This window comes from Mauremys mutica, chromosome 2, assembly GCF_020497125.1.
Source record: "Mauremys mutica isolate MM-2020 ecotype Southern chromosome 2, ASM2049712v1, whole genome shotgun sequence".
Lineage (NCBI taxonomy): Eukaryota > Metazoa > Chordata > Testudines > Geoemydidae > Mauremys > Mauremys mutica.
In genome coordinates, this window is record NC_059073.1 from 104,262,071 (window position 1) to 104,289,076 (window position 27,006).

Below are 27,006 nucleotides of genomic sequence, written 5' to 3' on the forward strand. Positions count from 1 at the left end.
GAATAGCCAAAAAGCCATGAAAGGGGCAATAGCACAATAAGTCAAGGGACACATGCCAACTTGAGTTTGTGGCTAAAAGCAGAGTACCTAAATCCAAGGTAGGGCCCGTCTAAATAAGTGGCTTGATTTTCAGAAGACTAATATTTGACCTAAAATGTTAGAGGTTGAACTACACAGCAAATACTGAGTTAAACAGATTTCTGTGCAGCATGTACCTGTTAATAAGTCTGTGGGTGGTATTCAGCATTAGTCATTTAAACTTACCTATTAAAATATTTCCCCCTCTGTGCAATTCAGTGGGTGCTTCCTGAATGGCTGAAAACATCCCCAAATCCAGTATCAATAATGCTACAGGTCTCAGTACAATTGATGAAATCCATAGCATTTACAAGTTATAGAATTATGCACTATCATAATCAGTGGACTCAATCGGGCTAGTGAGACCCTTTGTCACAGAGATCTCTGCTAAACTTATTTGTGCTTTGGAGTGAAGTTTTAATGCTTTTTTTTTTTTTTTTGGTAGGCCTTTGATGGGTTCATTTTTGGGGAAAAAATTGCATAAAAGTCAGGGTGAGCTACACTTATCTTTCCTTCCTCCTGGTTTCCAAATCAGAGAGACTTGCACAAGTGAATCAGGCAGGGGGGGAAGTACCAGAATGTTATCTAAAGAAAATGTGAGAATGGATTATTATACCTAATAAAGTGAATCAAAGGAAAGCTACCTCTCACAGTATACTGAACTCAACAGATTTGCTGTAATGAAAGGGACCAGTGGGGTTATCACACCTTGTGTGATAGGAAACACTACAGAAGCCTGTTATAATCAAGTGATGATTAGTGTCCATCTTTGATGACAGAACATTCTTAACAAGTACTTTAAAAGATTTCCCCAAAGTTACTGTCAGTTTGGTCTATTTTATTGTATCATTAATGTTTCTTTGGAAGATTAGGAAAAATTTTTGCAGACAATGTCCATGATTAAGAAAATCACTTAGATGGTTTTTACCCAGTATTAAGAACACTTAAGTAGCTATGCTGGAGTTAGTAATATCCTTACAGACTGGAAGTTGTTGGTCTTTTTCTGTTTTCATTAAGCAGTGCAATGAATCCAAATCATCTTTCTGGTGCTTAAGGTGAGTGTTTTGTGCAATTTGGGAAAATTAAAAACCCCTCAGGTCTTTCTGAGCCATACAGGAATATATATAGTTGAGATTCCATCTTACATTGAAAGAATATAATATATTCAGAGTGAGTCTAAGTGTTGAATTCAAGTGTTTTTACTCTTGTATACAATTAATTCTATGTGTACTATATAATCTCTTCCTTTTGTTGGTTGATGATCCTGTTTTGAAAGGTAAAAATTTGCTAAAAAGAATGTCAGACTGTGTTTCCATCATGGTATGTGTAAGAAACACAAACTGCTGATCTAAAGTTCATCAAACAGGAAGAGTAAAGGTTATGGCCTTCACTCAGAATGAAAGCAACAATGGAATTGCTTATTGGCAACAAGTATCTAATATGTTATATTACCCAAGAGTGTAGTAAAAGTTATGAACAAGTTGCCTGGATCTCTACCATTAGTATCAAATCCGCTTATGAAATGTGCAGTAGCTAATGGTTAAACCCAAGTTCATATTGATAGTGATTAATGAAATAAAATCAGTGCTGAGGCGTTTAAGTGGTGGACGGGATTTATGCTGGTCTTCTACACAGGGGTGAATTTCACCTTAACTTATAATACAGCAGTATAGAACATGCTTCTGAACTTTGGGGAAGTTTGGTTCAAACATTGTATTAAACCTGAGCTAACTGAATTAAACCCTGGATCCAAATTCTCCTCTGGAGAGTTCGGATTCAGATTTGAACTTCGTGCATTAGACCCGCCTCAAAACATAATGCCAAATCCTTGATTCCTGAATACAGATTTACAGAGAGGAATTGTGCGTGTGTGAATAGGGTGAAACTTGGTGCCCAAACCTGAGCTCCTTAGTCATTCCTTCAGTTAGTGCTTACCTTGACAAACTCGTGTTTGCCTGGTGGGTAGATGCAGATTAGAAATACTCATTTTGAACATGTGAATTCAGGTGTCAGCGTGCTCAGTGTGCACATACTACCTTTCGATAAGAACACCTATTTCCTTCATGGAAAATATGGCCCAGTCTCCTTAGCAGCACCAAAAATTTGCTGCCACCCCAAGGCTTAGGCACAGGTGACAATGGGATCAGCATTCATGTTGGTTGCAAATAGTAGAATTTGGTACTGCATTTCAGGAGCCTCACCCCCTGACTGTTATTTAGCTCCCTTAATGAGCAAACAGTGGGATGGCATTGATTTTAGATGAGACTGAACCCCTATTGCTTTACATATCAGCATTGCAGAACTATGGGTACATTTAGACAAGCGGTGGTGCTCTCATTTTAACTTGAGTGCCAATTAACTTGTTAGCTAACACCTTTGCAGATGCTATTCTAGACACTCCACAAATGTTTGTGGTTTGCCTTTGACAAAAATCTAGTGAAGACACTGCAAGCATAGTATTTCAGTGTGTCAGCAGGATGCTTTTCTTTTCTCCACCTGCTGGCCTGAAACTGACATAAAATAAAAAGTTAACAATTGTATAATTTATTTCATCTTTCACTTCTTTACAAAAATTAACTCACTGAGCCCCACAACTCCCCAGTGAGGTGGGTAAGCATGATATTATCCTGGTTTGAGGAAACTGAGGCAGATAGGTAAAGTGACTTCCACAAGGTGGCACAGCAGGTCATTTGCTAGAGAAATAAGATGACTTTAGGAGTCCTAGCCCAGTAATGAATATTTATCTTCCTGGGAAAGATAATGATAGAGCCAAAAAGATAGGTGGAGAGAATAAATGATAGAGAGAGATGATGACAGAGTAAACAATAATACAGTTGACTGCAGAAACAGACAGGCAGAAAGGTAATAGTGATGATCCTGAGTCACATTTTCACTGAACTGTGTTGTTCTACGGTTCATTGAGGATTACATGAGACACCACAAGTTCTAATATTTGCTTTGTGAACCATTTGGACATTGTTGCTTTGACAATGTTACTTTGTGATGGATCTTGAATAATTCATTCATCCAGAAAATGTTTGAGAGTTGAACCTGGCACCTAGAAAATGCTAGCATAGCTTTTCTCCCTTCGCGCCCCCCTCCCCATATTTCAGCTACCTAGTTGTACCCAAGCTTGTTTTCTACTATCCATGTGGTTTTAGGGTGTGGAAAATATTGGTGAGAACTTGCTTATGCTTTTAGCTGCCCAAAGGTATTTTGACAACTGTAAATGAAAGAGGGGAACTAGAGAGAAGGGGTTTGTTAAACAGGTAGGGATCAAGCATTCTATCTTTCTCTACACAATGTAACAGTGTATTTCACAGTCATTGTCAAATTGCTTCAACAGAGAAAACTTGCAACAGCATGGAGGTCCTAGTAAAAGAGTTAAAGGAAAAAAGATTATTGGATGGAAAGTTGAACTCAATTACTCAAATATGAAATGAGTAGCTCTGAAAAGCAACATTTCTGGCTGGACAGTGGGTATTATTATGAGGGCCTGGTTAAGGCCTGGAATTTCAGAGTTTTATAAAACAGTGCATGTAAAAAACTTGGATGAAAATTTCAAATGAAAGCCAGAAAACTTTGCTAATTATACCTACAATCATGGTACTAAAGGGCAGGAAACCTGGTCTGGATTCTTGACTACTGCAGGCTTGTGGCATGACCTTGGACAAGTCATTTAACCTCTGAGTTTTCTCCATAGGTTAATAATATCTACCTCACAAGAGTGCTGCAGGGTAAGGTCATTTTCTGTAAAGCACTTTGCGATCCTGGGATGGAAGGTGCTGTGGCATCTGAGAGAAGAATAATTGATTATAAAAATTGGGGACCCAGCAAATAATAAAGAACTACTATAGTTAGATACCGGGTCAGCTGGGCCAGTGAGTAGAAAATACAATTTAAGGCAGTCTAATCTAGTCTACACTACAACAGTAGGGCAAATTTATGGCTGAATTAAGGAACAAAGAGCGTACTGGATGATGTGATGCCCTCTAGTGCATAGTGGGTGAAATTCACTCCTGCGTAAAGAAGTCTTTTGTATCACATAAATCTCACCATTTGATCTTGAGTGGGATTAGTTTGTACCCAAGCCCTCTGCACAGGGTGATATTCACCCTTTGTGTATATAGTTTGTTCACCTTATAGGAAGGTTACTGTTGCTCCAGGGAGGGTTCTGTGTATTTATTTAAATATAAATGCCTCAAACGCTGGCAAAATATCATAGCAAAATAAAATCAATATATCCTCATGCTTGGTTGGGTGACAGGGCCTGGTCAAGTCTTGCTTTGCTTCCTGAAGTTGGACAGGTCCAGCATCTGGCAAAACATCAGAATGAGTTCCAAGGCCCTCTACCCAATACCCTGGCTCAGGTGCTGAAGCTGTCATCGCTGATCTGACAATAAGAGTGACCAAGGAAAAGCCTTTGTTCCAATCAGATACTAACAGAGGCCAGTTTATTCTTTTTTAGAACAGATTCATCTGAGAGGATGTTGTCTTCTGGAGGGATGTGATGAGGAAGGTCCTTTTACTGGCAGAGGGCTCAAGACAAAGAGAGACAGACCTTAAAAATTTTTGAAGAGTATAATGGTTGTTCGGGCAGAACTGTGTCAAAGAATAGCTTATGGAATACATTGCTGAGCTTCAGAGAAAGAGGAAACAATTCACAGAGCAGGAAGCATAGATTTAGATCAAATGTAAAATGTGTGTATAGCCAAATGGACTCTTGCGGTCTGTCACTTCATGTTTTCAAAATTATCCATTCAAACAATTCTCGATTTTCAACCCCTCCTCCTCTAGTCTGGTTTCCAAATAGTACTTGCTCTGGGTAATAATCTTGGCAAGTTCTAATAATGCAAGTCAAATGGTTCATAGGCACAAACAAAATGCAGTTGTCATGGTCCCTGCTCTCCTTAGTTGTTGGCTTGTGCTACATTTTTGTACACTGCAGCATATCTTTTCCTTTGTCTGGTAATTTGCAGTAGTTGCCATCAATATGTAATGTTTTGTGTAATTTAATACATGATAATGAGAATTGCCTCTGACTTGCAATATAAAAATAGAGACCAGACAACTACAGAGCAAATCTGAAATGGTGCTGGCACCAAAGTTACAAATTATATGAAACCCTAACCAGAAGTGGGAGCCCAGACAACATGCATTTATTCACTGCAGATCAGAGGTTCTCAAACTGGGAGTTGGGAACTGTCAGCCTCCACCCCAAACCCCGCTTTGCCTCCAGCATTTATAACGGTGTTAAATATATAAAAAAGTGTTTTTAATGTGTGGGGGGGTCGCACTCAGAGGCTTTCTGTGTGAAAGGTAACCAGTACAAAAGTCCGAGAACCCCACTGTAGATCATTCTTTGTGTTCTTTTGCTGAGTATATATTCACTATTTTAATATTTTCCAAAGAGAAATAACTCTGGAATGTTCCACCAAGAGTGCCTCCAACTCCCTCACCAATCACTCCAGTGTGCTGAGATGGCAATCTTTACCGAATAAGGACCCAATCCTGCTCTGACGAAGGTAAATTAGAAATATGAATTCTTGAACATCAATAGTCCCATGATATTCACCAAAAACGTACACATTCCTAATTCACACTGATTTTTTCCTTGAGCTCAGCTAAATCTAATATTCAGCCTCTCTCATTAATGAGTTTTGACTGTTAAGCTGCTTAAGTTGGTGGATCTATCTTTTTCTGTCCCCTGATGCTGGCGACCATTTCACATGTATCACAGTGTATAATGAGTAAAAATTAAAGGGACTAGCTGCATTGTTAATACAATAAGATAGTTAAAAACAAACTAAGGAATTAGTACACCAGATCTGTGATTTTAATAAATGAATATAAATGTTGAAGCACATATAAAGCAAAAGATGAAAACAAAATCATGTTATATTACAGCCCCCATAAAGCTAGTATCATTGAATACATCAAATACTACTTTTTTCTTTTTTTTTACAAGCCCATCATTTATACATGAGGTCAGCATACAAAAACAGTGGATAACACAAGAGGATTTTCCCCCCAAGACAACTAAGAATTAAGAGGAAGGTCACAGTAAATAATTACAATCTGAGCATTTCCTATACTTTGGAAGTCTGTTGCTCATTATGATAACACAACTTTAAACTAGAACAAGCATAGACTGAGCTGATATTTTTCCAGACCCTCAGTGCACTGGGTGTATTGTGTTAGACTCTTGAACAAAAGAGACAGTAGGGTGGGGTTTACACATTGAGATATGGAATAAAAGGATTTTTCTGTTAAAAGAACACAATTAAATAGCCATGATTCTAGCAAATCTATGCACATTTATTATTTGAAGATTTCTGCTGGGCATTCCTTGGTGAACAAACTTTGTTTGCAGTATTAAAACCACCAATTTATCGATGAGCTCAATGTAATAAACACTCTATATACTGCTTCACGCATTGGGAAAGGAAATCCTATGTCCTGATGCTGTATTCGTTACACCCCTGTAACTTCCTTTGGCTATGTGAGAAATGTAGGCCCTATGCAGATACCACATGAGAAAGTGTGAATGTAAAAATGTGTACTTACTGAGCAGTAATGCAAACAGGAGATACAAATGGCTTCGAAATGCCAAAGTCTGTATTAGTAATCAAGTCTGGCCCTTGAGTTATTATTTAAGGTGTTTTTCATAGGTTCCACCATACCATACAAACCTAGTTCAAGTTTACTAGGCTAGCAGATAATGTTAAAGTTTGGGGTATAAAAGTTACTGGCTAACAATCCAAGATGTGGTAGAAAACAAAATAATTTCGCCATTAAAATCAAGAAATAAAAATTCTGATAATGTAATTTACAAATTTAGTCTTTTGAAAAAACACTTTATAAGCACAAACTTTAAATAGGGATTGGACAGATCTGATCATCCTCACTGTTCCAAATTGTTAATCTATTTTAAAAATTGAAATTTGCCCTGTTAAATTCTAGAAAGATGAAAAAGGAAACACTACTAATAGCTACCACTAACACCTCAAAGAAACTGTCTGGCATTGGGAAAAACCTTGAGTATCTTTGTAGGGCCTTGATTCTGTCATCCTTACTTAGCCTTACTCCACCAGTAGTGATGATGATTGGGCCACAAGCACAGCAGATTCGGGCCCTACATGATTAAATAACACTGGCTTCATTAGGATTATTTTTACTTTAAAAAAAATACAAAACTCATGTGTGTGAGATTGATATGGTTCAGTTATCAAAAATCTTGGTAGAAGGAAGAAAAAAAAATGGCACACACAGCTGTTGCCATTGAAAGGAGACAATCTCTCCTTACATTCTAGAGGGTCTATTTTTATTTTACTCCCCCAGAACTCCCACCTTCCATAACACAGCTCCAAAATTCCAGGGTAAGGGAGAACTCGTTCCCTGGAGGCCACAAAACAGATATTATTTTGTTCCCATCCCACCTTTCTTTAAACAATAGAGAACATTATGTACTTGTCACCCATTGGTCTAAGAAGAATATGCCTCCATGAGGAATTTATAATGTGTTATGCCTGAATGTCAGCCCTGAGTCTGCACAAAGAACAACTGTTTTCTCTACATTCCAGTATTTACTGGTGTGGGCAGTTCAGATATATGCTCCTAGTGGTGCATGGGATGGCAATAGTTGGGGAGAGACCACAACAAAGGCAGCAGCAGAATAGCTCTTAAACGCACAAAGCTGCACACTTGTTACAAAACTAATTCAAGCAACATAAACACAGCCCCCAAAATACATTGTATTTCCCCTTATAATTCACTCTAGGAAGCATCTTCTGCAATATCTTACACAGCAAATCTGGAAAATGGCCTGAGTTCTTTTGGGCTTTTTTTTTTTAAATGCTTTCAGGGTGCACTCAGTCTTTTTTACCATTCTATATAATTCAGCAATTAATTTCTTTTGGTTTGCATACAAATGAGAATATCAGACATCTAGATCTCCTCTTATTTATACACAAGCATATGGAGCACAAACCTTTCCTGACACCCAAACTATTTAAGGTGACTGTATGACACTGATTTTAAGCTTCATGAAACACTAATTGAAACAAAAGGCCGGGGAACTTGTTGGATTCCTGGAGTGGATTCCTAAAATATGGTTTTTATTCATCAGCGTTATTGTTTCTGGGGACAGCAACAAAATGCTTTGGCACTAGAAGTCAGTGTTGCTAGTTCAAAGATTATCACTGACTTTGGCCAAGATACCAGTTCCTATGTGCTTACAGCTTAACTCTGTAAGGCAGCACTTTAAAACATTAAAAGCACTTGTTTAAAAAAGCAGTTTTATTCATGGCTTAAAAATTGTTTGGACTCATGCAGAAAGCTTTGTTTTGCTCTGCAGACACTGTTTGCTGTTGAGATTTTCCACTCCAGTCATTCCTGCCCTTAATCTGACAGAGCACTGAAGATCAACCAAGATACAAGAGAGAAGGTACTTCATTGTCTAGAACACGACTATATACTAACTCCTCAAGGTAAACAGATTCCAATGATTGGTAAATACAGGAATCTACAATTTGCACCCAATTTAGATCACTACCACCACCACTGAAAATTGATTTCATTTTTATTGTTACACAAAAAATACCTGCTTTATTTTTTCTGCATGCAGATTCTAATACTATTTTACATTGATCCCCTAATATCTAAAAAACAGTATATTAATTCTCTTTATATAACTCAATGCTGTAATTACACATTAATAGCAAGAGTTGAAGCTAGCCAACCACATTCAAGAATCCATTTCAAATCACCATCAATATCAGGAGTGACTCATGCCTGTTGCAATGAAAGAAACTCACCAAGGGATTCTAAGAAAAGAATTTCCCCCTCAGCAAGACAATGACTGCTCACTGCACAAACAACATTGTAATGTTTTGCCCTTACATAGAGCTTTTTCATAGGTGGGCAAATATTATAATCCCTTAGTTACAGATAGAGGAACAGAGATGTTAAATGACTCACCTAATATCATCACCCAGAAAGTCAATGGTAGGTCCAGGAATAGAACCTGACTCCCAGTCCAGTGTCTGACACACTAGGCCATATTGCTAATGGAAATTAATGCAAGCTCTTACAAGCTACACGTCACATGTACAGTAAGTATGTTTTATTAAAAAAATTGTGATTTGATGACTTTGGTTTTATTATCTGAACTTCTCAAGTGCTCTGCACAACAAAATGGGATTACAGCTGTTTAGTTTATTAGCTAATTTAACATGTCTGTGGTACTCCCCTCAATGAAAATTTGCAAGTAATAACCTGCTGTTGGAAGAGGATTATAAGAAACTGCCCCCAAAGTGAGTATTTTATACTACCATGGCACATAGGGATGAACTTCACTTCTTCGGCTACCCACCAGTGTGATATTTTCTTAAAGCAAAGTACCCACTCTAGATTATTGTAGCAAAAAACAGATCAAACACAAATCAAGACATACTAATCTGTTACATTCATACAGCAACAGACTATGCAAACTTTAAATTTAAGCTCAAACAACAGATCAAGGAACCAAAGCTTTAAGGAAATATCAGCACCCTTATAAAACTGTATACTAATTCTGGAATAGGCAGGAGTATACACTACTTTCTACATCTCTGAGCACCTGTTTCCTGCATGAGTGAGATGTTTTCTTATGCTAAATTTCATAATTGTTAACAGTCAAGAGGTCACAGAAGTTCTGGTATTCAATCCACAGATGTTTGAAGGTACAATTGTGATTTATTCCTTCCTCCCTTGCACTCAGGATCAAATAGCTTGACCATAGGCAGTTCATGTTTCAGGAGAATTTCTGACACATTATCCCAACAGCAACCACATTCACATGTCTTACAAAGCTGTGCTGATTTTACAATACAGGCTGGTGAGGCAGACTCCAACAAAAGAATCACTCATAGATATTAGAGAAGGAAAAAGACCCATTTTCAAGTTCATCCCCAGTACTAGTGCAGAATTGTCATAAGATTGTCTCATGCTTCTGTGCCTGTTAGTTTTGAGAAACATTTGAGATAAAATGGTCTTGAAAGAAAAAAAAAACAAAACAAAAGCAGCCTGAAGCTTGTCCCTAGGTTGTTCAATATACAGATAATACACCACTTATAAAATGTTCACAAGTCTCTCAGGAAGGTCTCCAGAGCCACACCCTGATTTATAAATACTCTTCATTTCCAGACACTGGAAGAGTGGTTCTGCCTAGAAACTGATAAATGTGCTCTGTCGCAAGCTCATAACATTTTCTAGTGCTATGCTATTGTATTTCTTATTGAAGCCAAACATCATATCAGACATATGTAATACCTTCCTGCTAGCTAAATCAACTCTTGCTCTATGGTGGTTACCTAGTTCACCTTTCTTTTTTTCTCCCACCCTTTCCTTTTTAATTTGTATTTTATGTTGCTGTAGCTGTTCTATTCCTCAGAGCTCACCTTGCCCGAGCCCCTCCTGGGAACTTGTTTTTCACCTCCAAAGAATCTGCCCAGCGAGTCAAGTAGACCCGAGTCTCTGTGCCTTGGAGATCCATGTCTCGCATGGTCTATGGTGCTTGCAGTTGCCATTTTTGATCCGTGCCGGAAAGAGGAGCGTTTCTGTGAAGCCATCAAATCCGAGTTCTCTGAAGTTGCAGCACTGTCCTCTTGAATGGTCTGTAGCTCGTCTGACTCTGAGGGCCGATCTTTGAAGGTGTTGTCCTCCCTTCCTGGGGCATCTCGGGAAAAGAGGCGGATCAAGTGGGGGCGACCAACCGTGTCAGCTGGGTTGGCCTCCTTCCAGGCATTCTTTGAGTCTGCTGTGCCCTTGGAGTCTGTCACCGCTGTGCTCTTAGTGGAGGTCCCATTGTTCTGGTTCACATCTGCCTCTCCTACAAACAACAAGAATGAGATATGAATACAGGCCTATGAAAAACAGAGCACTGGAACAATGCTGCTTTCTTTCACTTGCCTTGAGAGAGTTGTTTCATGCAAAATCCATAGAATATGTTCTCTCTCTCCAAATGCCTTTCAGCGAATTAATCTAACTTGCAACTGAACTGTGTTCTCACATTTAACTTGCACTGGGACTACATGACTTCTTTTAGGTTTTAAAATTAGAATGGTGGTCAGTATGTTTATAATTAAAAAAGTGTTTGGAAATAGGTTAACAAAAATAGAGAGGGATAGCTCAGTGGTTTGAGCATTGGCCTGCTAAACCCAGGGTTGTAAATTCAATCCTTGAGGGGGCCACTTAGGGATCTGGGACAAAAATTGGTCCTGCTAGTGAAGGCAGGGGGCTGGACTCAATGACTTTTCAAGGTCCCTTCCAGTTCTAGGAGACTGGTATATCTCCAGTTATATTATTATAGCTGCAATGTGTTGTAAATGATTGCAATTATAGCCTATCAAATCACCTCAATGTTTATGTTGTAGGTGATAACTCTGCTTTATTGTCAATGTCTCCAATTGCCATATCTGTACTTGATGTAAGGTGAGAAATTCTTTATATTGACCACTCTTCTCACTATTTCTAAAGACCACTGTACAGGACCATAAAAAGGCTGGGGCTGTATTTCCACTTAAACCCCTCTTTGCATGGCATTACAACTTTTCTAACTCTAAGCTCAATGTACAGGATGGAACTCCCATGGTATGAGTCTATTAGAATTCTTTAATGTACAAATCCCCATTGAATCTGAGCTACACTACTTAAAGAGAAAACCTCTCTGCCTGATTTGTTCCCCCGTTTCTTCCAAATGTAAAAACCACATATTGAAGAGGTGATGGGGGAATGCAAACAGGTTTTCACTTCAGCTAATCATATTGCCGTCCACATAGTCTTATCTCTTGTGTTAGTTATACTTACAGGTCTGCTTGTAAGAAACATCTTACCCTCCTTTTCCCTCACACACACCCTCAGTGAAGGGCCCAGCCTGTTGCTGTTTAGTAAAATGACAAACATTACACTCATGCCAACTTTTCTAAGTTGGGTTACATTCTAATGTGCTTCAGTATGCTATTTGGAAGTCAGAGGGAATGTCTACACTGCAGCTGGGAGATATGATTTTCAGCAATGGGCAGGCTTACACTTGCTCAGCTTAAAGGTTCAGCCCTGATGGCAGCTCAGGCTGGCTACCTGAGCCAAGCCACCCTGGCTGACCTTCCTGGGTCCAAGCTCCAGCTGTGCCATAATGTCCACACTGCTATTTTTAGTGCACTGGCTCAAGTCTGTCTACCCATGCTGGGACACTCAGCAGCTCCCACTTCCATTGAAAAATGTGAGTTGGTGTAGACTATGTACTGCAAAATCAAGCTAATTTCCAATGAAGAGTAGTAGTAAATTAGTAACTCGGGAGAGTTCTTCAGCAGTCAGTCACAGTGGGCTTTTTTTTTTTTTTAAGAAATGTATGAAATAAATGAGGCTTCTGATTGATTGCAAAGAAACATTATTACAAGTGATTATTCATCTGGGATCAGGATGAGGAAATAGACTCAAGTCACTGACAAAACTTCCACTGACTTCAGTAGGATCAGGAATAACTGGGTATATGGTATTTTTGATGTCTTGATTACTTCATGGAATTTCACAATTTGATTTGGTAGTTGTTGCACTGAGAAGGGATCTGGAACTGACTATGCTGTGATGTGTGCTTTTCTAAGTGCTTGCCCTTTGCTGATTCAACCCAGCACTTTAGAAGAGCATTCTGGGGTTATCTTTCTTTTATTTAAAAAAAAAAGTTTATTAAAGTAGTTTTAATAAGGATGGATTCAGAACAAGGCACAACTGATCATATTGCAAACACTGGGCAATAAAATTCATCTGCTTGGAGTAATTTTATCTGTATGACAGAATTAATCTGCAAATAGAGACCTACAACAAATTATAACCTGACAAGTATAAATTAGTAAATAAGCTACAGTTTAACTTCCTGGAGAAGGCTAATGTGTAAGGCATGCAATTTTGGCTATTACCTGAATTGAAAATATATCAACTAGCTAGAAAGGAAGTTCAGTTCTTCCCTCCACTTAAAAATGATTAAGAATTGTCTTCAGGGATAAAATATTTAAGCAGCAGCAATGATCAATTAAGGCTTTCTGAACTGAAAAAAGAAACCTGTTTATTAAAAATATTGCAGTATGTTCTTTTGCTTTCTGCAGTGTATTTATTTTTATGCTGAATATTCCCAGGGTACTTACACATTGGTGCCTTGAAGGATCAAAACTTTACCAGATTTTGTTAGTTTATCACCATAGCTTTCTTGATGGAGTGAAGCAAGATGTGGTTTTGCAAGCAACAGAAACAATAACTAATTTTAAATTATTTAACACTGGTTTAGATTCTATACCATCGTACAAATTCAGCAAAGAAGAAAGACAATAGTGATATTGTATTTAATTAAATGCATTAACAAAACAGCAGAGCATCTGCATACTAATACTTTTATAACAGTTGTGCTTTGTGTCAATGAATACAGTTATTTGTAAGAAACAAAGAAGGGCATTTTTGCCACAAAAGTTGCTTCTCTCAACACACAAGCAGTGAGCTATAAAAAGTTATAAATCTTTTCTGTATGCTTTTAGTTTAGCAATGAAATCATGCATTTAATTTTTCCTTTACATTTTTACAGTGTAAAAACCCCATTTAAATGTTCAGCAAAAATGTACAATGGAAAATATAGTGTCTATATTTGAGCAATATTAATCAACAGTAGCCATGAATTCCTTTTCCAAAGTCTGTGTATATGATAATATATATTAATGACAGAGCTACTTATTAGGTATGATCTATGGAATTACTAATAAAAGGTCTGCTAAACTGCATTTCAATATTGGTTTATAAGAAAGCTACAAGTTAAAAATTAAAGAAAAATATTCCATCATGAATTCAGCTGGCTGTAACACTGATTTTCCTTTTTTTCCTTCAGGTGAGGGAAATGGTATGTGCCACTTACAGTAGTGAAAGAGAGAAGTTTTTCCTTGCTGCAGTAACCTAAGATATATTGTGTAGGAAAAAAAGAAGCCTTATAATCTTTGCCAAAAAAAGAGAATCCTTTTGCAAAATATGGTAATTTTGGCTATAACTATGGCATGGAGCATTCCATAGACTTTATCCCAAGATTATTACAATACCTACTTTAAACAAAATATCGGGCCAGACTGTGACAATGTGGCTGTGCAAGGGAGATGGGCGTAAGGAGCCCCCTGCATCGCCCTGGTGGGCAACCACCCTGAAAGCAGTAGGAAGGAGGTGGAATTATGGTCCTGCACTTCTCAGCAAGGGCCAGTGGAACTGGCCAGCGACTGTAGGCAATGCATTCTGAACACTCCTGAAAGGTTGTGCACCAATTGTGTTGACTTCCAAAATAAGGGGGAGAGAGCTGTAGGAATTCCAGCATGTACAGAAAAGGAGAAATCTCAACAGTTTTTTAAAGAGGCAGCAATTCCTGGAGCAATGCTGTATTTTTACATCTTCCAAACATACTTATCAGGTACCCTCTACAACCAAGCAGTACTGCTCCTATCTTACCTTAAAGAGCTGAACTTGCTCATTTGATTTAGTTGTTTAACAACATTGTAAGGGGAAAAGTAGATTTGGAATAGGCAAACAAATTTAAGCGAGAGATTTTCAAAAACTCTTTGTTGGCCTAGTGCAGGAGTTCTCAAACTGCAGGTCGAGACCCTGCTTTGCATCCAGCATTTATAATGCTGTCACTAAAAATATCCATGACAAAATCTTAGCCTTAATCATGGGAACTGATCATGAAATATTAATTACACTCTCAGAACAGGCATTTGATCTGATCTCTATTTAATTCTTTAGGAAGAGCATGATTGTCAGAATCCAAATGTTTTCTTATTGTATGGCTGAGCAAGTGATTTAACGGCTTGTCTGCACTGAAATACTACAACCGCATGTGCACCGCTGCAGCGCTTCAATGTAGACACTACCTACACTGACAGGAGAACCCCTCCCCAAGAAGCAGTAGGTCGATGGCACTATCTACACTGGGGGGGTTAGGTCAGTTTAATTATGCTGCTCAGGCTGGTGGATGCATAATTATAAATTTCACAGTTCTCTCAGTATCTAACATTTTTATGCCGATTTCTAAAAAGACTTGAGAAACAGGGAAGTAATACTGCAATTTCTATACACTACTGGCATTAGGCAGCCTGATCTTGCAAACAGGGCTGAGTGGAGCACAAACACACACCTTTGGCTTTTCAAAATTGCAACAAATTTCTCAAAAATCCTATTTGGCCAGCTTACAGAGTAGCCAAATTCTTCCAAAAATTCAAAATTCTAATGAAAAGAATTGAGACTGAAAAAGTTTCTGCATTCTTCTACCTAGCTCTATGCTCAAGCATATCAGTAGTGCTAATGTCAAGGCAAGTTCTTCAAAGTATTTCTCTCTGCTAGCATCACCTCAAGCTCTTAGCCTGCTGTTCTTCGTCTAATTGTTGCCTTTGGCTAAGCACTAAAAGTGTGCTGTTTATTATATTTGACACAGAAAACACAGAGCTGGTGCCCACTGCATACCGCTAGGCTCACCAGCCCTTCATACAGAAGTACTGATTAATAAGGGGGAGATTACTGAGGCTTGTGAGATTATTAGGTAGGTGAGGGGGAATAATAATGACAGCCCTCAAGGCTGGGTGCGAAAGCAAGGGCCACAGCTGGTCCAGGCCATTTCTGTTCAGCACTGCAGCTTCTCTGAGAAGACATGAGCAGTATTATCAAATTTCACAGATGTATCCAGCAAGATGATTGTAGATTATATTTCTCTTCTCTGTGGATAGTCATAGGTCATCCCTCAGCATAACAAGGGATCTCTTATAAAAATAAGTTGCTAACTATACAGGTCTGAGGGTGATGCTGAGGGAATTATTGCTACTACACACCATGTAGTAGATTAATTAGCAAGGCTTCATTTGTTTTTCCATTTTAAATGGTAAAAGCCAGCTATTCAATTTAATTATTGACTAAAAATAAAAAGTAGTGTTCTTGGAGATGTGCAGCTGAGCGGGAACAGGGAAATTGATTTTTTTTTTAAAAGGAAAAGATTCTACAGTTTTATTCTTTCTTTGTCTCTTTCTGATATTGGTAATCATCAAACTTAACATAACATGACCATGCACACTGACAAGATTTCATATTTGAGGGCTGTACCTTAAGCAGATTGTACAGGAAGGTCAGTTTCGATGAAACTGGCATACAGACACATTGTACATTCCCTGGGGCAGGGACCAGATCATACTACACAGAATCTAGTATAGTGTTGCACAGTCTCTTCCTGACTGGATCATTTGGAAGCTACCACAGTTTAAATAATAGTGATGGGATTAAAATTAATCAGTATTTTTTATTTGGTTTATCAGCATCAATAGCCGTTTCCCCTCTTACTTGACAAACCCTATCAAATATAAGAAATGTCACCAAACATCATCAACCACTATGATTTTCATTCAGAATGGTTAATTAGATGAAAATGTAAGAGCCCTTTCAATCTCTGTCAGAATAACCACATCCAGCAATAAACTCCAAAGATCAAGCAATTTACAAGTAGTACCTTCAAATTACTGTTTGTGAAATGTGGTTAAAATTCTCTCACCCTACACTCTTTGACTACTGCCCTCCAAACTCCAAACAGGGGAGGTTCAGAGGGCAGTAGCCAAGCAGAGCAGAGAGATTTGTAATATGGATATTCAAAAAAATTGTGGAGTGACCATACATATACCTCCACTACGGCTGATAAGGACACTCTTCTAGAGAGCAGAGATTCGCATGCTGCAGGGTTAGTGAAAAATTACTTTACAGTTACTATAAAAGTAGAATGTGCACATGCACAGACGCACACACTACCATTCCTCAGTTGAAGAACAGGAAACAGCATAAATAAGAAAAAAAGTGTATATGATCCCTGTGCTGAGGTTACTTGAGAATTGTTTTCCAAAACAATTAAATATGCTCTACAGTAAAGACTTATGTATGCTTCTGCAAATCCAACGCAGTACATCGCATTAAATACTACAAACTATTACAATTAGAGAGTCTCCTAGGCCTTTACATAACTGCACTGACCATCTACACGTAAACAAAGCATGCAATTCTAAATACTCAGGCACAGACCACAATAGCCAGAAAATAGTCTTGGAACTTTCCGCTTGCCTTTTAGCTGCATTGGGGAAACACATTCTAGCCTTTACTTACTATTTTAAATAAAATAGGCATTCAAAAAGTTAAAACATAGTCCCTGAGGAAAAAGTAAAGATTTTTTTTTTTATAATTTTAATTCTGTAACTAAAAGCAATTCATCATCTTAGATTAAATTCAAAATAACTAGCTTGCAGGAAACCTTAAGCACTCTGCATTGTTTCACATGGTCAGTTCACTATGTCCGCTGTCAACTTACAATGAAGATCTAAAATGATGCCCACAGGGTGGCTGATATCGCAGTGGAATTCTGAAGTGTAGGCCTGGTCTGTAGCATATCCTTCTTGTTTTCTAAATACTTCTGGCATTCACACTGTTTGCTTAGGGTTACAAAGGAGAGCACAGAAAACAAAAAAGCCTGTGGTTGAAGCTAGTGGGATTTGCCATGGCATATATTTGGAATCTATGAGAGGCATGTGGCAGCTCTCCATACAACCCGCAGAGATTTTTAAAAAAACTTTAACGAGTGAATTTTATCCACCCACTAGCTTCAAACAGAATTGTTGTTTTGTGTTAACAGAACATATATTTTTTATTTATCGTAAATATTTCACACATAAGAGCCCTCCCACAGTAGAGTAAGCAAGGGGCATCATTTACAGTGTTTAATGATCATACTCTTATTTTATATTGCAAGATTGAGTTGCTTATTGGAATAAATAGAATTTCTTACAGAAATAGTTTGATTGACTTGTATTAAATAAAAAATGCTTACATGCTCACTCTCTCTCTGTCTCAATGCATTACTGACCTTGTATTGAATAGCCAGATTGCAAACCTTGCCAGCATCAAAACAAGTTACAGGATAGTCAATCAATGCTTTTAAGATGGACAAGCACAAGAAAGTAACTAAGGAACGATCAAATTATTCAAAAATAATCTGTGTATTACTTTTTGGAAGTATTTCCCACATAGTTAAACTTTTTTTTTTCAAAATAAGCCATCATTATGCAAGTTTAATGCATAATGTTAAGAAAAATATCTAAAAAGTTATTCTGGAAGTAAGATGGAGATGTGGCTTTTTTTTTTGTTGCTTTTTTTTTTTAAACAGCCTAGACGTCAAAGCATAAGTGAGTTCTAGTTCAGAATAATGTACATTTGCACACTGCCCAAGTGCAGGAGAGATGGTGGCATACAACACTAGGTAGCTGTATGTTATATTCAGGGTAACTAGAAATGGACATGCTTGGATTTCTCATGCACATTTCATATATACATTGGGGTGCCAGTAGTCTTTTGGTATTACCAGTGTTTAAAAACTTCCATTTAAATAAGTGCTATACCTTTTGGCCATAAAGACTCTTCAACACCATGGGTTCTCTGGATTAAGAGTCCTTCATTCCAGAAAAGTCCAGTACACTCTACAGTTCTAATAATGAACAATTTAAACATTTTGTTAACAAAACTATAGACTACATTTGTTCAAGAGCACAGCTTAGCTCATTTAGCTGATTCCCCAGCCATCAGACAGTCTCCTGATCTAATCCCAGATCAGCAATCTTTGTTAGATTAACTGCACTTCGGATTAAAATTTTCACTTTGGATTGATGGGAGAAGGAAAAAAGGAAGCAGAACTGAAAATGGGGATCTCTCAATCCCGAATTGCATTCAGTCCATAAAACACACTGTCTGAATAACACCAGGTTTTATAAAACCAGGTTAAAGCCCTCTTCAATGGTAATTGCTTTCCTACAGCACATGGGCTATTTCCTCTTGGAATCCTGACATTTTCTTCCTTCATAAAAGATTTAATGTTGCTATGACTCTTTGTATATCTGCTTTTACTCTCACTTTGTGAAACTAACAACAAGATCAAAGCTACTGCCATCACCGTGTTTGTTTTTCTTTTCCCCTTTGATTTCTAACAAACACTAAAAGCTGCTACTTTACAAGGCTTTAAATGCACTATTGTGAAACACTATGTTGTATCACATGGATTACAAAATGAAATAGAAATGTAATCTATTTCACAACTCTGTCATTCCTGGATATGATGCAACCACAACAAATTAAAAATGTAAGCTGTCAATACCTCCAGTCCTTGGCTGGCGAATATAGGAAAGCTATTCTGGAAGTGAAATAAAGAAGGCCACTGGTATGGGAAGCGAGAGCAACTCTTGTGGAATTAACACGAACGGTTGGGGGACAGTAGCAGAAGAGAAAAGATTGAAGTGTGGGGAGTAGCAGCACCGGGGATGGAGGCACAACTTGTGCAGAGCATGAAGCGGAGATTATGAGCCATGCAGTATATAAAATAAGTAAGACGACCATTTTGAGTTATCAGAAATTCGATGGAATCTGTTTTCTGAATGTAGAATTCTAAGATCTGCCATGCTGGCCCAGCTCATTAGTTCTTCTAAGGTGGCTGTGATCAACACCTGATGAAGGGTGAGGAATACCCCATAATGCACTTAAGCCAAAATATCCTTCCCGATCCCTTTACCCATTGCAGTATCAAACATGTGGCTCATTCCTTAGCTTTCATAGCTACAACTATTACGATTATTTGTATTACCATGATACCTAGGAGCCTTAGTCCTGGACCAGGATCCCATATATTGTTGGCTGGTTCACTTCATGACCACCCTCTTTACAGTCAGCCACAATATTTAGCTTATGACATTCTGTGGCAGTGGATTCCAATGACTGCCCTACACATTTTGTATAATATGATCTGGATTATCCAGAGGTCTCAGAAATGCTGAACACCTTTGGATAACTAACTGGCAGCTCAGCACACTGATGTACAGCACACTGATTGACAGCCTCCATTCATCTTCCAGCCATCTTCCAATGACTGCCCTACACATTTTGTATAATAGGATCTGGATTATCCAGAGGTCTCAGAAATGCTGACCACCTTTGGATAACTAACTGGCAGCTCAGCACACTGAAGTAGTGGTGCCTGGCTGGCTCTCAGATGATTGACAGCCTCCATTCATCTTCCAGCCAATCCCCAACCTACAGAGGAGCTCTCCTCCTTCTGAGTTTGTGAGCAACCAGGAACAGAGCTTCAGTCTTTAGCATCCTGCAGGTATGGAGCTCTTCATCACTGAGATGACTGGCTGAAGAAAGAGTGGAGCAGCAGGGGTCTACAGCCTGCAGCCTTGCTTCCCCTAGTGCTACAGTCTATTCTTCCACCTCTTCCCCTTTCCCCCGGTGTAGCTCCCAAAGCAGCTGTCGTTTTATTAGGGGAACTAATACAGATTAACTTGCTTTGCTTAGGGCGAGACTGGCTAGCCCTGCATGAATGCAGAGAGACCAGGCACAAGAAAAATCCTTGCACTCCCAGCACTAAATAACTTGGGTATTCTAGAGACAACAGTGGTGCTAGGAATCTCAGACAGGGCAAGAAAGTGGAGCCATTTCTCTGCCTCGCTGCCACATCAGCTAACGATGCTGGGTTGTGCAGTGTGAAGCATGTGATAGAGCCTGTGTAGCAGTTATATAATATACTGTCAATATGTACATTTGTCCTAGGGGTATTGTGCCTGTCTCAAGCACAATGCAGCTCTGAGACCTGCTGCTGGTGCACAGATCCTTCTGATCATTTTGCTGCCTCCCCTCCCCAGCCCACAAAAGTCCAAAGCCCTTAATATTTGAGTCCAGGTGTCACAATTAGCTTTGCTCTGTAGAGCTTTGGAATATATTAGCATGTTTAATTCCAAGTCTGCTGCTGAACATTCCAGGTACCTGCTTGGCATAATGCACCTATTGGACACATCCTAACATGCCACTGCTTTCCACGCCAATTAGAGAAAAGTACCAAGCAGATGTAGGCCCATACCCTGCTGTCCTTGATAAGGCAAAACTCCCATTGAAGTAAATGGAAATTGCGGGCGCCTGTCTAGAGGCAAGGTAATATGGCAAAAGAATATTCTAAATTCCAGTACAGAAAGCCAAGACTTTACATGGCCCAGCACAGAGACTCCTAGGGATTAGCTTTGTAGAGTACCAGCCAGAAAATTCTCAAGTACCAGTTTGGCTACATAGCCTAGTTACTGGGATCCACATCAGTAGTTATACTAGGCTGCTGCATTCAAATACCTAATTAATTTGATACCAAGATAGTCTAAGGAAAACCAGCAAACTATACTAAACTAAACTTACCCCTTTTTTTTTTTTTAAAGAGTTCAGATTTAAGGGTGGTCTAAAATTGTCAATAATTAGATACCAGTATGATAGACACCTTATAAAACCCCTTGGAAACAAAGCAGAACTTTTCAGGAGGCAAGATTATATGCTCTCTGTGGTCTTCAAAACTGAAACAAGGTCTACAATGACAAAAATGTTAGTTAGATTGTCAATTTAAAACCATCTATAGTATATCAATTCTGAAGGAATACAAATGAGATGCTTAAAAGCACATTATAAATGATTCTGTAGCCTATAGTCACCTTTATTAGTTATGAATTTCAGGACATTTAGCTATCCAGTTACCAGTGGCATGCATCTGACAAAGTGGGCATTCACCCACGAAAGCTTATGCTCCAATACATCTGTTAGTCTATAAGGTGCCACAAGATTCTTTGTTGCTAATGGCAGTAAAGCAAGTCAAAGTGTCATTTTAGGACAAATGTAGAATAATTACTAAAACATTTATGTCATCTTAGAAATTAAGGGACTGATATATGCAAGAAATATATATTACATCCATTACTGAAACATAAGATGCCTCCCTCTGTTTACAGAGGACAGACCATTGGCAGAGCTGTGGAAAACTACAAAACAAACAGGCAAACAGTATTCCATAGATCAGCCTTCTGAAAAGATAGTCAAGTAACTTCTAATAGTATTTAAGTTTTTAGCTTTTGCTCTTAGAAGTTTGAAAATACTTATTCCTTATTGATTTTATACTTTAAAAAAAAAGTAGGGGAGGGGATTGTTCTGTATTTTGAATTGAGTTGAAGTTACCTGGCTGTTGCCTCTACAGCTAAATTCTACACATTTTGGGGCAAATGCCATCCCTTATGACCAACATGAAGAAATGAGTTTGGGGGCAAGGGGTGTAGATTCCTCTCCATCAGGCCACTGGGTGGTTTCTACTATCCATTCCAGCATGTTTTAAAATGCCCCTCCACACAGAGCCACAAGCCACAAGGAGCAAAGCACTGCAGTATATGATCCATTTCGCATCCTATTGACTATTGTGTAGGGAGAGGGGATGTGTGGTTTTTTTTTGTTTTGTTTTTTGCCATAGTGCCCTACCTGGCTTGTCAAGATTTCTTTTGGTAGCTGCATAATCAAGTCTGTCAGCATAGCTCTGGTTTTAGACTTTGTTAATTGCTGTTGCAGAATGAGCAGAGGGAACAAAAATATTGCAAGTCCTACCACAAACAGTGGATATTTTGTTAAAGTGTACATTTCTCAACACTGATGGTTTAAAAATTCCCAAGATTTGTAAAATCTAGAAGACTCTTTGTAACATAATTTTGAAGGTAATATAGGGGAGATTTTAAATCTACCCTCTTTCTTCTCTCTTCTCCCTTCCCTCCCCCCTTAACAATATTTATTTAAAGGATTTCTGAAAATATTGAATATACTGTAGTGAGGGGAAAAACAGATTTCCTCTATGGAAAGACTTAATATTTGAGGCAACATTTTTCAGATGTCTCAAAAACTGATACTAAATTTGATTTAAAATGTCTGGCTGCCTAAGAAAAAGGTATGTTAGTTGTAAAGCCTATCTCCATAATTTATTTTAGGCAGGAGGCAATCTCTTTACAGTGGCCTCAATGCATTCCTAAAATCAGAAGGTTTTGACAATACCTGAAAACAAACAGGAAGTTACAACAAAAGGAACAATGAATACAAAATGGCTAAACCAGCTGTGAGCTGATCAAAATTGGCAGTGTCGTAGGACAAATAGAATGTTCTACAGAAATAATTTAAATAATAGAAGAGAACTGTGAATGAAATGTTTGAAAAGAGCGATATCAGACAGAGAGAGAGAGGACTATTTGTTTTGATGACTAAAAGGCAAGGGAAAGAAACATTAATTCAACCATTCAAAACTCAATACTAATAAACTTGCCTGTATTCCTGAAATAAATTTCTTCCCATAGAACAGGGAATCAAAGCACTTACATAGGATACAGAAGATTCTAAAAATATTTCTATCATGAACCACAAAATCCTATGTTCCAAACATTTAATATTATGTGATTTCCCACCCCGAAGACAAGTACAATATGCAATGTTCCAGTTTCTCAATCCCTTCTGCTACCCTCCCATGACAAGCAGCCAGTCTCTGTTCTGACCTCCCCCACCATCTGCCAATCCTTCCTGCCACCTCTTCCCATTTAAAATCCTGCTCCCAACGTACTCTCCAAACTGTCCCAATAAACTCTTTTTCCAATCTCACTTCCTTTCAGTTTAACCACTCCCACAAAAACCTTGATCCCCACCATACGGAAGAATCTTCTCACAAGCCTCTTCAAGACAACATTCCAGATTATCCCTATGCGCGCAACAGCCCAGCCCTGAAATCCCTTCTGATTAGAATCAGTACATTCATCCCCATTTCTGAGGAGACCCCAATCTCCCCCTCTTACCTCATACATACCTAATTTTCAAGCATTAGCCATCTGGAAATTAAGTTCAGTAACATTCTAAGGATTAAATTGTCATGGAAACCTTACATGTTCCCTTGTTTAAATGTAAATGTGGATACAAACTGTGTATTGTTTGTACAGTCATACCCACTGCCCACTAGGCACACAGTGTACTTTCTGAACATATTTTGTTTAAATTGTGCACTCTTCAGAAGTGTCGTTAGGCTATTGTGTAAGTCTACATTTAGGCAATGTTAAAAAGCTGGATTTCTGATCTATTCCTGTGATACTGGCCTCCTTTAGAGATGTTACATGAACGTTTCACACAATGCCTTCCAATTCTATGGTGTATCAGTCCATTACATGTCTATAAATAGCCACAGTATTACCAGTCCATCTTCTAATTACATTCCCATTATCGGCTCTAAAGATCTCCCTGGCAGCTGGTGTCACAGAGGTAATATATTCCTGTTCAACTAGATGTTTTTTTTAAGAGCTCTTTGTTCCTCCTCTCTCCCTACACACACAATATACCTTATTTCTTGGCCTTTCCCAAGGAACCTACAAAAACTTTACTAACACTATACATGATTTAATTACCTCTCCTCCTCCCCCACCCCCACCCTCCACAATTGAAAATAGAGCTCCACCATCTCAATCACTTAGGACAACTCTTCTTCAACAAGGTACACAAAGAGGTAGATAGAAGCTTTCTGTGCCCATCACAGTGGCAAAACCAAAGTGCATATTTTTAAGGTGGGTCCTGCCATGTACTGCCACTGTTTGCATGGAGTGAAATTCACCCCAGTGAACTAGGCCCACACAAGCCCTATGTGCTACTTGAGCCTCACTGGAGCCCTATTTTGAGGGCCTGAGTGAAACAAAAGTGGTGCGTAGCCTTGTACAGGTCCTCTCCGCAAAGGTGAGTTTCAGCCACAGTGCATAACCAACCATTTACATCTGAAAACGGGTGGCATGGGAGGTGAGCAGAAGCAAAGTTGGTTAGGTTTCCTTATTTCTGATCCTGGAGACACAACTCTGGTGGGCAGTGACCACAATGTTTAAAGTAATTGCCTAAGTAACAAGCACCGTGACAGCTACTGGTGAGCTAATTTTTAGACTATAAGCTCTTCAGGGCAAGGACACAAGGTAAAGAACAACAATACACTGGAAGTTAGAAGAAATCACTCTATGACCTTGGTGCATATATTTTGCTTGAGCACAATCTTCTGCCCCTGATCCCCCACCTCCTGCTCACTGTAACATTTGGGTGTCAATTAGTATGAGCAAGTTTGATGGCCTATGATAGAGAAAAGGTCAGACTAGATGATGGTTCCCTCTGGCCTTAAAAACTGAATGAATGCTGGTGTGCTTTTCAAAGGACATTTTTCTAACTGTCATCTCTGCTTGCTTAACAAGTCTGCATGCTAACTCTTCACTTAGCCAGAGTGCTTTATTCTACTGCTAACTCTTCCTTTTCCCTTTACTTTCTTCTGAATGCACTTGGATTTATTTTCTTTGGATGGATTGTGTCCAAGTTTTTTTTTTCCCACTTGCTGTCAATATGTTCAGTCCCACTTGGCTGATTATAGAAGCTACAGACTGTCATGGGCCTGATCTTGCTCTAGTAATTACTCAGGGATCTTATACTGCTGCCTTAGCTTTTTATTTATTTAAATATTTCTTTTACTGTCTGATAATTTTATTTTACAACATTTTTTATGAGTCTCCACGTTTGCATTTGCTGAACATGAATTATTTGGTTAGAGATTTAACCAAATTTAGAGATTTAAGTGTTCAGGGGCCAATCCTGCTTCACTGAGGTCGATAGAATTATTTCATTGACTTAGGGGGAGCAGGACTGGATTCTCAATGCAAGATGACAGCTTACGTCAATCTGCATGCAACTTTTCTTGGTGGGGGGAGGATAGCAGGGAAGGAAACATGACTTTATTCATTTATAATATATGAATGCAGAACTACTCTTTCCCAAAATCAAACCTATCCACCAACATCACGAAGACAGTTTAGATGCTCTATCTTGTCAAGTTTAAGAATATTTCATTTTTAAAAGAAACAGATTTTTCAGGCTCTCAGGCTAGGCATGATTTTTCCCCACCCACCATCCAAATGTACAACATTATAGTAAGTAATGTTTAGAGCCCAACTGCAGCATGTATACACAGTAACTATTTTTTTAACTTTGTGTACTTAGTACAAGAGAAATAAAACTATGTACACTACATTTATACCGGAAAGCAGTGATGGTAAATTATGCAGTCAAAGCAAGCAGAATATCTGTCAAATGGAAGGAAAATAAAACTGGTGAGAAGCAAAAAAACAAAACAAAACAAAAAAACACCCCAAAACTATAAAGCAAGCCTATAGGAAAATAATTTGATTAAATTAATGTCACATATTGATAAATAATTTGAATCTAACATAAATGGAGAAATCTGAACCCAGAACATACCACAAAGGTGTTATAAATTGAGAAAGAACAATAAGACAAAAGGCCTCCAGATGATAAATACAATGAGCCCCAAGTGGTCAATAGAATTGCAGGAATACCAGTCTGACACAGAAGCTAAAAATCAACTTAAAAAACTACAGAAACAAGTCAAGAAGTGGGACCGTGGTGCATCTTCTTGGACCTTTGTTTAACAGACTGTTTAATTAAAAGCCTTGCAGGTTGCATTTAACTCTACACACTAGAAATTATTTACTTGTCACTGGTATTCACTAAGAATAAACTAGGGGGGGATGCATATGGGATCCAAAACCTATTGAAAAGTAAAACTATGTGTACAGCCTAGATTCACATTCACTTCATTAGCTAATCAAAAGGCAAGCATAGCATTCAGACTTCTGTCTAAAAGCTTTCAGATCTAACTTCAGATATTGCAAACCTTTTGAAATTCAGTGCCACTGTACCTGCAAAGAGTATTGTGCACCTTTATTCACATGTATACAGACACATACACATAAAGTAAGCCCGTTCTAGCCTACTGTATGAGAGGGCTATTTCAGTTAGTCATATTTTCTATGTAAACACAGATATATTGATATACAATTATTTAAAAAACAAGGGGGTTATTTTAACATTCCTTTCCCTGCCCCCAACACTTGCAATCTGTATTATAGTTCTAAATGTGACTCAATGCTATACGAAGAACAATGG

At 38.4% G+C, this 27,006-nt stretch overlaps 1 protein-coding gene and 1 long non-coding RNA gene across 6 annotated transcripts in view; one reads left to right on the forward strand and one right to left on the reverse strand.

Moving 5' to 3' along the window:
- Nucleotides 1–8,677, forward strand: part of LOC123363392 — a 29,577-nt gene extending 20,900 nt beyond the window's left edge. The window contains exons 3-4 of the long non-coding RNA XR_006576738.1: nucleotides 5,490–5,603; nucleotides 8,435–8,677. This is a non-coding gene — a long non-coding RNA (uncharacterized LOC123363392). The remainder of the gene's footprint in view (nucleotides 1–5,489; nucleotides 5,604–8,434) is intronic.
- The window catches only part of LOC123363390 (myelin basic protein), a 170,907-nt gene that overhangs the window by 23,541 nt on the left and 120,360 nt on the right, over nucleotides 1–27,006 (reverse strand). For all 5 annotated transcript variants that reach the window (XM_045004314.1, XM_045004315.1, XM_045004311.1 and 2 more), the window contains exon 4: nucleotides 10,518–10,948. In XM_045004314.1, the coding sequence (XP_044860249.1) occupies nucleotides 10,518–10,948 (431 nt within the window). The remainder of the gene's footprint in view (nucleotides 1–10,517; nucleotides 10,949–27,006) is intronic.